The following is a 13,502-nucleotide window of genomic DNA, read 5'->3' as shown; positions in this document are numbered from 1 at the left end:
AATTTTTATCTTTTTAAATACATCCCGTTTTCCTTTAAGGAAAACGAGATTCATTGAAAAAGAAAAATTGCTTTATCAAAAAGCAATCTCAGACATGATGGTCTGCTGATCTCAGCAGGCCACCATCCCTGTGATGGCTGCCATTCCTAATGGGTGGCAAATTGCGATCTACCTCATTATTATGCTTGAGGTAGGTCTATTTGCGACCCACTAGCAATCGCTAACAAAACTATAAAGACCATTTTAAATTAGGAATACCGATTTCCTAATTGCAATTCGAAGAGAATACAGATTTCCTAATTGCGATTCGGAGAGATTCACAATTATGAAATCGGTATTCCTAATGTTATTACATCTCGCCCAAAGTCCCCTAATTGCCAAAGAAGTATTAACTTTAGATATATAACTTGCTGAGTTGACCCATGTAACTTTAAAGCTTTTCAACTGCAACCAGTATTACTCAGCTCAAGCTGCTCATTGTCACTAGTGCTTGAGCTGGCGGCATGACCAGGAGTAGTGCACGAGGCATGACCAGGAGTACTGCATGACCGCCTCATCGCCGAAATCCTCCGATTCTGACAGGAGACCCCAGCAAATAATTCTGAATACAGAGTCTGCTGGATTGTGATTGCGGTCCCAACATAATCACCAGACGTGGTGAAAACTGCGTTGTCTTGGGTTTTAAAGAGATGGCACTCCCCTTCCGGGAGCACAAGGCACCGAGTATGTGCTGCTGTAGCCTCTTGGTGACCCAGACAACAAGTCTGTGGGACATCTGGTAGACCACGGGCCTAGAAAGCGCAGGCTACAGTGCTATGGAGGTGGTGCAAGAGTGTTATCCGGCGAGCTGGCTTGGAAAGTGAACCCCCTTAAAAATAAATGAAAATAAGGCATGGGCCCACAGGCCAGGAGGCGCAGAGCATGAGGGCCTCTAGGAGCCAAGCATCCTTCAGGAAATCACACAGGTGGTCATTTCTCTTTGATCCCCTCCACTCTCCTTGTCCCCGGGAAGGCTTGGGCCAGAAAACCTGAAGAGAGAGTCATCAAGAAATGAATTGCGTAAGAACATAAAGCAGACTCAATTAATTTCTACATAAACCTTGTCCTTGCACATTTGGAGAAGAACTAGGAAGCCAGAGACCAGTTACAACATCACCTGACCTTATGTAACCCATCCAAAAACAAAAGAATGGCTTTGATGGAGTGAGCAGCAGCCAAAAGGGACAAGATGTTAAGTGTATGATACCCTTTGCCATCTGACTGTAAATGTTCAGTGACAGTAAATTGTTGTAAATGGAAAGTCCATTGGCCAGGTGTATAAAACAGGATATGTTTATTCAGGCTTAGTTCCAGGGTAAGTTTAGTAGAAGAAGATAGGTAGATGGAAGCATAGCCCCACCAGGAATTTATAACATAAATGCTGGCCCTTTGGGGGCTAGCTGCATGGTTGGAGGTATGAGCATCAAAAAGGCCACGGCAGTAGTGGGGAATATGGAGGAAAAGAACTACAGTCGAGGGAGTCATAGGGAAAAGAATAGCTCAACACCAGTCCTAGTAGGCACCTTAGAGAATGCTGCTGCTACATGGGGCAGACCCTGTCATGTAAGGATTGAGGATTATGGTGTGCCCCAAAGGGAATTGGCTCAGAAAGCAAGACCAATGTGAAGCCTCTGCGCTGACTATGCCGATGCGCTGTATATCTCATCTTGCCTGATGTGGAAAGATACTACAGACTCCTTCAAGATGAGAGCTTTTTGTCAATGTGCGCAATGTACTTCTATTGATGAAATACTTTTAGAAGTTGCTGTCACAAAACAGTGCAGTGAATTGAGACCTAGAGGGTGAATACTACAAGAGTGGATCCTTTCATACAGAATGGGTCTATAGTAAGAGACGCGTTTGTACATCTTGTGTTTGTTCGTTTCGCTCCTGAATGTTTGTGCTTATTGTACTGTAGAAGAGTAAGCAAAATTTGCAGAGACATTTGGGTGACAGGCACATTGAGCAATGGAAAAGATACCAGTGAGAAGCCTACTGTACAAAGGTGTAAGGCCAGAGAATTGTTGGTGTGGACTTGGTTAGTTAGCTTGGATATGCATTTGTGCAGTAAATGCTCTGATGAACGAGAGATATCGGAATGGGGCAGTGTGACAGGACACAGCAAGGCATTGTGATGACACCGTCCTGGAATACACTGACCTGGAATGACACTGGCTGCAAGATAATATCATGCATTTCATAGTCACAGTTACTAAAGAGAACATTTAGGTAAAGAATACCAATTTGTGAAGGGAGTGAATATACTCTTTGTTATTCAGTACCAGCTTTATTAAAGTGTGGGGGTAAACATACTCTTTGTTATGCAGTAACAGGTTTATTAAAGAGATTAGGTGAGAGGAAATATATTCAAGGACGACCCTCCATTTGCTATTTTATAAAAATGGTTGGATATCATTGGGTAGTACGCTTGAGTCACTGAGTTTTGTTGCATTAGCAAATCACATTGCTGTGTGAATATGGGCATCGGAGGCTACAAGGTGAAGTTCGGTCAAAAGTGAGCGCTCTCTTGGCCAATATTCTGGAGTCCTTATACATTATGGATGTGAACTCAATGTTAGTATGGATCAAGATGTGGACAGATCACAGAGAGGTGCAGATTAAAGTTGGGACTACCCAGTTAGCTGCATTTTCACAAGAAAAAGGCCTGAGGGATATGTGGCGCATACATCAAGGAAAGGAACAGAAGAATTATGCATCTTATTATAAGCGAATAAGCATGATATGCTACAACTAGGGATGGCAATGTCCCGTGGGAGGTGTCACAGCATCTAACCCTCCTCTTTGATCTGTCGCTTCTCTCCTTGCGTGTCTCTTCATAGGCGTACTCTGCAGTTGTGGCTGGTACAGACTTCAGAGAAGCATTGGCAATGGAGCAGTAAGAGGATACAGTGACTAGCGCGCAGTTCATGAACAAACTTTACTAACACCACATATTAATATTTATCATATATATATATATATTTATCATATATATATATATATATATATATATATATATATATACACACACATATAAATATATACACACACACACACACACACACACACACACATATATATATATATATATATATATACATATAGACATACATATATACATACATATTTAAAGCACACCCTAAAGGAATTCTACTAAAGATAATAGTCCCTGGACATACACCAACACAGCAGATAAACAGCATCACCCAGTATGTTTAATCAGGCTTGATATCGAATAGACAATAAGCATTTAAGTGGAAGAAATAGGTGGATGTGCGACAGGAGATGAAGAAAATATCAACAATAGGGCTCTGAAGAGCAGACTATGGAAAAACAAAATACTTGTTAGTGGTATTGGGTTAATTTAGAACAATTGCTTCACTGAAAGTACAGAAGACAATATGAATATGTTGGAAGACAGAAAAAAGGAGCTATTTGGAGAAGAACAAGGGACTAGTATGCAGTCCAGGATATTGGTAGGGATGTTGTGAAAGACTAAATGACAAATAGAGAGAAAACGGTGAGAATGAAAAGCTTGGACTCGGAATGTGCAACTGCGCCTCCACATGAAGTGGAAGAGGAGGAGCACTGTATCCCATACTGGGAAGAGTGAGAAGGAGATTGATTCCTGCTGTAAGTAATTTAGGCTTTTAAAGACAGAACAGTGATATTATGCACACAACCATGCTAAAGGTGCAGAAGTAACCTTGTAGATGTCTATTTATCCATGCCCATTAACCAGAGCTCTTTTTGTTGATTTACGCATTGAGACGAGACAAATCAAATATTGTGAAGGATATTTTGGCTGGTGAGATGTAAATGATCCTCTCAATATTATTCCAACCTCTTTGTCTAACATATAAGCATCATTTATAATTTAAAAAAATACAAAATAAAAAAAAACATTTGTTTTGCAAGGCCTTACCTCTGCCATGCGAAGGAGGATTCTGTCAAGTTCATCTTCCTCAAGTTGTACGTTTAGGAGGGGTACTCTAGACTGAGCTGATTTATCAAAGGTTTCATAAGTGTTTCCATTCCCAAGATTATTGGTTGTAGACTGGTCTGTGCCAAATACTAGTAATCCCTTCTTGGAAAACTCAAATTCTGCTGAACGGTTTGATGGCATACGGTTTAGCTGAGGATAAAACATACTTAGTTACTGTTTTTACTTCATAAAATGCATACATGTTGTCGCACCAAAGAAGATTATAGCACCATAATAACAACAGACTGATGATCCCTAAGTAGGACTTACACAGGTTACTAAAATTTATGCTACTCTACTTCATTTTCAGTTTTTAAAATACGCACTATATTTCTACGACTTCAAGGAAAAATGGCTAGTTTAAAAAACAAGCATTTGCAATACATCGGTCTCGCCTTTATGACCTTATATGTATTTAGCTATGCAGCACATTAGCCTGGGTGCTGAAACATCTACTGTTCTTTAATATGGAGGGAAAGTGAGCACCAAACTGCGTGACACGCCAGGTATGGGAACACATGGAGAGAAATATTGCCTTTTAGAGGGTATAGTATAAAGCTGTGTTTTTAATACAGAATCAGGGCCTTCGGTGGTCATATCACTGAAAACACAAAATATTATTATTATCTAAGGGTGCTTGTTGAAGTCAATGTCTATGGACCAATCGCTGTGTGGGCAGAAGGGCATCATGGAGGAGGTAGGTAGTATGGGCGACAGGTAGTTAATTAATGTGGGCTAGCTGTGGATAATGTGAAATTAAATGCTTTGTCTCACCTGCGTAATGGAAGCTAAATGACCCACCAGAATTAAAACATGTTGAGGACCAGCTAGGGACAAACCAAGCACATGGGTAATGTGCTTGCAAAAGTACACATTTTAAATACAAATAATTTTAGAAGTACGGTACTACAATGTTAAATCGAGAGAAGTCTGCTATTAAACCTTTGACAACTAGCATGCATTAGAAATACAGAGCACAAGTCTCCCGCATCGGCCCAGGATTGTTCTTGATCACTGAAGAGATCCACGCTTCCGAGCGAGTCTTAAAATACGTGGAAGAAAGACTCCAAGTCTGTAAGTCAGATGAGGTGAAGCCGGGCTCCGGGTAATGCTTTCAGCCCTCATAGAGGCCCTCATGTGGACCGCTACACGCCACCTACCTGTTATAAAGTGCACTTGCATGAACCCGCGAGGAGCAAAAGATAGGTGGTGCTGTTCGCATATTCAGCCAGTTCATAGGTTCAGGGAAGTGGGGCTAGGGTTCTGCCTTTGCCCCCTTGCTCTGACACTCTCCCTGAGACTTTTAAGTGGTCTAAACATATATATCTTATCAGCACAGTCTTACCAAACAGGTACAATCTTTTAAGCCAATATCCAAGAAAGATGAGGTATTTCACGATCTTTTGAAATAAATGAATTATAGAAAAGGATGTGTTTAGAGCTGTGGATTACCCTAATACCAAACCTACTTGAGTAAGAATGTAAAATGTTAACAAAACTGTTGTTCAGTCATTTTAATAAGCATCTTCCTTGATTAGTCAAATCAGTTCCGGTGGACATTTGAGGTAGATCAGCTGCTTCTAACACACGTTTTATGTCAATCAATGACTGCGAAGAACAGAAGGCAAAAAAAAGAAGAAGAATGATAGGGACGTTCACCTTGAAGCTTCATCTCCGCTCCAACTTCACCTTTTGTAGCATTAACCAACCTCTGTTGGAAAGGCACCAGATGTGGTCTAGATTTCAAGGGGAGAGGTTGTGGCCTAACGGCTAGAGCTGTCGACCTCGCAGCTGGGGAACCGGGTTCGAGTCTTGGCAGGGACGGTCAACACCTGTGATTTTGAGCTAATCACTTATCTCCCTGTGCTTAACAGAACGTGTCCGCCTGTAACGCCGGTGCTCATGTAGAGAACTCGGATGCCTAGGAGTCAAGTTTGCGCTGTATAAACCACTCCACTCCCTAAACAAGCACTGGCGTTGCCAATAGGTTTCGCATTTCGAAAGTTGGAGCTATTGGTTTTGTAAATGACATTTTATATTTATAGTTGTTATTGACAATGCCAATAACGATATATAAATCTAAAATGTCATTTACAAAACCAATAGCTCCAACTTTCCTACTGCGAGACCTATTGGCAACGCCAGTGCTTGTTTACTGAAGAGGAGAGATGCGTGGGCAGAGAGGAGCCTGTGTGAACGTGCGGCGGAGATCAAAGAAAAACGCTAACACCCATATGGAGAGGAAGGGGGGTGGGTTGCCTGGTGAGTTGAATGCGTGTGGCAACCAAGGGAGAGCTCGGCGCACGCTGGAGAGGGAGGGGGTGGGCTGCCTGGCGAGTTCAATGCGTGTGGCAACAGTGGTAGCAAATGGAAGCCCTTCATACTGTTCAGCTCAATTAAAGAAGCACCCAAACCCCGAGTGTGCTGTTCCGCCTGGCACTGGAAACTAGAGAGATGCATATGTCGAGGCATAATGCTGAAAAAATCTGCCGAAGGTCACACCGAGTGCCAGCTCCTTCATTGGGAATTCAGGAAAAAAATGCGAAAACTGCGAAAAATACGAAGGCCCTGGTCCGAGCTCTGCACGGCATGTCGGCCTTTCATCCAGACGAGGGTGATAAATGACGTCTCATTAAATTGGATAATGGCAGGAACATCTTTGTTACAGCGGAAGAAACCACAGCCACAGGCTCACCAGCTAGAGATCACGTAATGAACACAATTTCATCCTCATAGAGGATGAGATTAGAACTTGATGTCACAATATTGCTTCTGGTCTCGGATTTGCCAAAACACCCTAATCATTCGAGTGGAAATGATTAATAAAAATATAGTAACACGAACATAAGTTCTCAGAAGAACATCACAATTCCAGCGTGGCAACGGGTCTTCGTTATAGTTAGTTTGACAAAACAAAACGTAAAGTTTAAAAAAATAATAGTTAAACGTAAACTGTCAGCGAGGAAAGTAAATACTTTGAAGAAGGGCAGACAAAAACATTTTCCACCCAGAGGACATAAATTACTAAAATATAAAAGTCTGAAATAACTTGAGTGCTGGTAAAGACCAGACAGAGCTTGATTACGTTTGGAAGGTAAATTACTTTTTGAGGGCCGAAATAGCTCCGTCTGTTTCAAATGCCAGAAATAAAATGAATATTTTTGAAGGCCAGTGGTAACTCGTTTACTTCTGGTTGGGTCGGTGAGTTAAGTATTAGATTAGGGCATTTGGTGCGACCTGCAGGCCCGGGTCCGAGCTCTGCACGGCATGTCGGCCTTTCATCCAGACGTGAAAGAAGTGTAATTAGGGGGAGGAGAAGTGAGGCCTAGGTGAGAGTGGTGGTGAGAGAGGAGAGTGGTGAGAGTTGAGGAGAGAGTCAGGCCTGGAGAGAGTGAGGAGAGGGGTGAGTGAGGAGAGGGGAGAGTGAGGAGAGGGGAGAGAGAGGTGAGTGAGGAGAGAGAGAGGGATTGGAGAGGGAGTGTAGTGGTGAGCGGTGAGATGGTAGAGTGTTGAGTGGTGAGAGGGGAGATGGGAGATGGGAGATGGGGAGAGGAGAGGGGTGGGTGAGGAGAGGGGAGAGAGGAGTGAGTGAGGAGTGGGATTTGAGAGAGGGAGGGGGAGAGGAGAGGGGTGGGTGAGGAGAGGGGAGAGAGGAGTGAGTGAGGAGTGGGATTTGAGAGAGGGAGGGGAGGGGATAAAGGGGAGAGAGTGAGGGGTGAGTGGGAAGAGAGGGAGGAGGGGAGGTTGAGGGGTGAGTGGGAAGAGAGGGAGGGAAGATGGGAGAGGGGCTCACTTGCAACAGAAGAGCTACCTTACTCACTGGCAACAGTAATGGAACATTATTTAGATACAGCCGAAATTGCATATATGATCGCATGCACAAGAAATGTCACTCTGCTCACATGCATCAACAAGAAACATACAAATTAATGCTAACTGTATGCATTAATGTGGTGAAAACATTAATAAACTGGCTTGTTATGTCGCTACCAAAATAGTGAGACACCATTGTTTCACTACAAAAAGATATAGGTGACACTACCATTTTCTTTACTCTCGAGTGAAGAAGAAAATGAAAAAGTAGATATTACAAGTTGCCATCACCAATTTGCCTACTGTTCCTGTGTGATCAATAGTGCTCTAAGCATGCTACAGTGCCACCATGCCAAGATGAACTGCACCCAAGAACTAAAGTGAAGTAAAAAAAAACGAAAAAGACAAAGGAACCGCCTACTTGACACACAACTATTGTCGTATGCCTGGTGCAATACAAACAACCCAAAACAAGAAGTGGCAAAGACAACAGCGGGGAATGGCTCGGATCAGAAATACGGGCGGCGGAGTGAGATCTGGTGTGTGGTGTGCACAAGAAGTGGCAAAGACAAGAGCGGGGAATGGGTCGGATCAGAAATACGGGCGGCGGTGGGATCAGAAATACGGGCGGCGGAGGGAGATCTGGTGTGTGGTGTGCACAAGAAGTGGCAAAGACAACAGCGGGGAATGGGTCGGAGCAGAAATACGGGCGCAGGGCTAGACAAATCTAAACAAGGTAAAACCGGGAAAGCAAGACTATTCCGCCATGCTCGGCTCGAAAAAGCAAATGGCCGGATGGGGGCGGGAGAGCCTGGTGGGGGGGGCGGGAATGCGTGCGAGGGGAGAAGTGTGATAGGCAGATGGGCCGGATGGGGGCGGGAGAGCCTGGTGGCAGATGGGCCGGATGGGGGCGGGAGAGCCTGGTGGGGGGGCGGGAATGCGTGCGAGGGGAGAAGTGTGATAGGCAGATGCGCGGAGGGAAGCCGGATGGGGGCGGGAGAGCCTGGTGGGGGCAGGCGGATTAGGGAGATGCTCGTGCGTGTGTGGTCACGTGACCCGCTTTTGTGGTCACGTGACCTCACATGCACTGTAAAGAAACCGCAGTGGAAACCGCAGTGGTTTGACTATTCGATCGAGCCCATGAATTTTCGCTATTCCATTCGCAAGCGAATGGTAATAGGCGAAACCTAAAAAGGCAATACAGGCTCCGAAACTCGAGGATAAGGTTGCACCAAATGGTGATGGCTTTTGGCGCGGAATAGCAAATCTGGGCAGCTCCTCACCAGGGCTGTAAAAATGATAGCAGTCACACCATTTATTTGGTTATAAAGTCAACGCCAAAAAAATCACGTGGCTTTCCATCACCAAGTAGATAACGTGATCTCAGTCAAGAAGAGTAAAGTCTATCTTGGGCACTACTTTTATAATGAATACCACTTTCTCAATAAAAACTATTGGAAGCATTTTCACACTTAATACGAACTTGGTGGAGATGCTTCGAAACTGTAAGATAACGATGTTACCTACTGCCTTGCACCCTGTGCTCATTCATCCACTCGAGCTTCATCTTCCTATGTCCAGGCTGTCCACCTGACTTCCGACTCAGGTCACGCGGCAGCAGCATCTTCCACGAAGAAAAATGCGGGGTAGGCTCCCGCTTCCAGGGCATTAATGCGGGGTGGGCTGACGTCCTGCCTTCTTGCGACAGTGTGCCCTAACTATAACCAGACACAGCCACACCTGGCTTCTGTTTGCTATCTTGTTTCCCTATTTATCCCCGCCACAACCAGGCGACTGCTGCTTGACTTTTGGCGCCTATGCGTACAATGTAAGGAATAGCTGCGCACTACTTTAAAAACAAGCATTTGTAATGCAATAGAACTCGCATTAGCAAGAGTCCTATTGCATTTTAAAAGGGAAAACGGGCGGGCAGAAAGTCACAAACGGGAGTGCAGGGTGGTGGTGTCCTGAGAAGTCATGGACTGCAGGAGGGGACGGAGAGGCACGGGAGCTAAATAGTGTTCACAGTAAAGGGGCAAATAGCCATGGAAGGACACAAATAACAATATGAACGTCAGGAGGAGGGACTAACAAGCCTAAAACTAATGGGAAAGCTGCATTTAGGACATAAGCCACTACAAAAGATGGGCAGAGAGTGGGCGGAGCTTAAACAAAGCTTCCACGCTATAGTATATACTGCATGCCTCAATGAGACAGCGCAAGCGCTGCCTAGGCGAGATCTCAAAAAACTGAATCCTTTGTGTACTAAATATTCCAAAACTAGAATGTTGTGATCTCGCAAACTTTACACATTTTATCTAAATTATTCTCATCTATTCTGTGCTAACACGACCAAGGGTTGAGTTCTGGTTTAAATTATTGAGACCTTTCTCGAACTAATCAGGAATAGTGCTGTCATTACTTGAAAAGTACCATCATCCACTTCAACTATCTTTGCACCACATGTCAAACTTTAGGTCCTCTGGCATTTTCATTAAATCTCTATGCATCTTTAGACCAGGGTAACTTCCAACTCTGGGATTCTGATATGCAGACGTTTTCCCTTCGAGCATGGGGACAGCCCAAGCAAACAATGCCTGGAATGTTATAAATCTCTTCTTGGCTCAAAATCCTGAAACAGCCTTCCTTACTCTCGATGGGCACGCTCAAACTTCATTAGATTCAACACATCTCCCTAGGTCTTCCTCTTTACCAGCTAATTCCAGCTGTTACCCCATGTTCTACAGTTCGTTCCAACAGCATTGCGACATCCTATGGGATAACACAGTATTCTACAAATGTTTATAATGTTTTATCTCCATTATATGCATCACAGTTTCCTGCAGTACCTCGACCACTCTTTTCCAGAATGCACAAAGTCAATACTTATTGACAAGAGCCATTATTTTCATTGCATCTTTAAGAAAGCATAAGAGCAAGAGTATCTTAGTATGTGAAGAAAAGAAGCTGCAATTCCAATAGCATGTTATCATGAGATAAGACAAATTAACGTGCAAAGCTGGTTAGTAGGTAGCACAATGAGAGCCTTAGGCATCGAAACTGCAAGCGCTTACTAAACAAAAATTACTATACATAAGCAATAAAAATGATTTTATGTCAGCAAAGTAAATGCAAATGCATCAAATGACAAATGCTGGCTTTAGTCTAAAAATGACTGCTTCATGCCACATCGCCGAAACCTAGTGGGGACACAAGGCCTTGATAGAGCTCATTCAAGCAATGGAAAACCATGAAAAAAACCTAAAGCCCCCTCTCCTCTGTAATGTTAATTTGTACTTTTTGAAGAATTAATGATGTGAGGTTAAAGCAGCTGAAGCGATCTGTAGCCAGACCTTAATATGAGGGACAAAAATAGGAGAGCTATAGCAGTAGGAAACCAGAGCATTTAATAATAATTATAAAGGGGCTTATAAAGCGCCTGGTTACGCCATACGGCGTAGTCCCCGCGCTGTGGATAAGAGTCTGGAGCATGGCAGTAGAAAGGATCCATTGGTCCACTCTCATGGGGGGGGGGGCTATTGAGAAAACAAATGAGTTTTAAGAAGGCTCCTAAACCTGGTCTCCGATTGTTCCATCCTTAGTCCTAGCGGTAGGTTATTCCAGCTTTGCGCCGCTAACAGGGGGAATGAGCGTCCACCCATTCTTGCTTTCTTAATCCTGGGGATTACCAGCTGTCCTATCCCGCCTGATCCCAATGTTCTGCCCGGTATATATCTTGTAATCAGATTTCCCAGGTACATTGGAGCTTTATGCTAAAGGATGCGATGGCAAATCAGAAGGGATTTGAATAGTATCCTTTTCTTGACTGGAAGCCAATGAAGGGCTTCAAGAGCAGATTTTGACGCGGCCCTTCTGGAAAGTCTCAAAATCAGACGAGCAGCCGCATTCTGTAGGACTCGAAGACGTCTGATATTCTTTTCCGGGGCACCCAGAAAAAGGACATTCCCGTAGTCTAGCCGGGAAGTAACTAAGGCGTGAGTTAAGGTCTGTCTGGTCTCTAGTGGGAGTAAATCAAGTGTTTTTTTGAGGGTTTTTAAAACACCGAAACATTTCCCTACTAGCCGGCGGATGTGGACTTCAAAAGAGAGGGCCGAGTCTACCCAGACTCCCAGATTCTTAGCCTCTGAACATGGTGTAGGGGTGAGGCCCAGACATTGTGGCCACCACTCTGATGTCCAATAAGATTTGGCTCTGCCGACGACTACCACCTCAGTTTTTGTACCGTTCAATATCAAGCAGTTGTTATTCATCCAGGAGGCAAGCTCCTGCATGCATTGCTTAAAGTTGGAGGCCTCAGCCGACGGTGCTTGAGATAGAGTGATGAGCAACTGAGTGTCATCAGCGTATGACACTAATTCCACTTCAAACGCCTGCACCACCTCAGCCAGGGGGGACAGGTAAAGGTTAAATAAGGTGGGGCTGAGGGCCGATCCCTCAGGGACCCCCCTGTTCCAATGCCACCTCTTTGGACTGAAATGATCCTCTTTGGATTTGTAGTGTTAAAGTCGGGCAATACATAAACAGACTAGATGTGCCTAGCACTCAGTGTTCGATGCAAATTCTTGGTTCTCCTGGTACAAAAATGTTTGTCTTCATATGCATCAAAAAGGAAATGATTTCCTTAACGTGGACCAACTGCAGAGTTTTATGAAGTAATTGTAAGGCACCTCTTTCATTATGTGTGATGCTTTTAGTCCCGGACCTGTACAATCAATGTAATCAAGAATGCCAATTTGGGATATTAACTCCTAACCTTTAGAGATGATTTGTGCACAGTACTGTTTGTTCGGTTTAGACAAAGATAAATCAAATGTTACATAATAGTGTCTCATTTCTCTAATGAACACTAATGGTAAACTTGGCTAGCCACAGCACTGTCAATGCTGAAAACAAAACATGAACTTTCTGCTCAGCAGAGGATTATCCAGTTTTCTTGATTTCATATTTGCTCCGCAGCAAAGGTTTCTGTTCATACATTAGTAGGTAATGATGATCAATATACACCCACAGTTGCAATCAGGTCAGACAAACAGTTAAGTCTTTCATTTAGTCTAAATTCACATGAGCATGATACAGAGGCATGTTTAGCCTCATCCTGTGAACTCTAGACATAGATGACAGGGTGAAAATGAAGGCTTTGTTACAACTACGAAGGCTTATTGTTGGTAACAAAGATAACTCAACTATGTCAGAGTATTTCCTTTTATAACTTGAACAGACTTTATTGACCATTTCCAAACGAAATGGTAACTTGCTCAGTGGAAAAAAAGAATGAATAATGTGATCTGGTAAAGCAGTAGCACACCTGAGCAGAGAATGAAACATCATGGGGTCTTATGAACAGGACAGTGGGATGATGCTGTAGTGCATTTCATCAATTCATCAGAGACAACTCCCCAAGTGCCAGATGGGAAGCCAGTAAGAGCACTAGCAGTAAGTGATTATGTGGAGACAATGACCAGTGTGTCAAGGTCAATATTAACATATCTGGTGTAACGTCCGATAAGCCAAACTTAGAGGTCCCAAGACTTCAATTAGTCTATGCTTTAGTCCATACAATTGCTTCTCCTGTTCAAATGTAAGCTAAGTAGGATTATTCTGCTATGTGTGCCGTGAATTCTACAGGGAGGCGAATGGGAAAATA

At 43.7% G+C, this 13,502-nt stretch overlaps 1 protein-coding gene across 6 annotated transcripts in view; it reads right to left on the bottom strand.

The window, feature by feature from the left end:
* PATJ (PATJ crumbs cell polarity complex component) overlaps positions 1-13,502 on the bottom strand; it is a 1,366,227-nt gene that overhangs the window by 1,309,646 nt on the left and 43,079 nt on the right. For all 6 annotated transcript variants that reach the window (XM_086953328.1, XM_086953320.1, XM_086953345.1 and 3 more), the window contains exon 4: positions 3,965-4,174. In XM_086953328.1, coding sequence (XP_086809454.1) covers positions 3,965-4,174 — 210 coding nt within the window. The remainder of the gene's footprint in view (positions 1-3,964; positions 4,175-13,502) is intronic.

This window comes from Lissotriton vulgaris, chromosome 1_1 (genome assembly GCF_964263255.1).
Source record: "Lissotriton vulgaris chromosome 1_1, aLisVul1.2, whole genome shotgun sequence".
In the NCBI taxonomy this organism is placed as follows: domain Eukaryota; kingdom Metazoa; phylum Chordata; class Amphibia; order Caudata; family Salamandridae; genus Lissotriton; species Lissotriton vulgaris.
The sequence above is the reverse complement of the archived record's forward strand: the minus strand, read 5'-3'. Positions and strand labels throughout refer to the sequence as shown.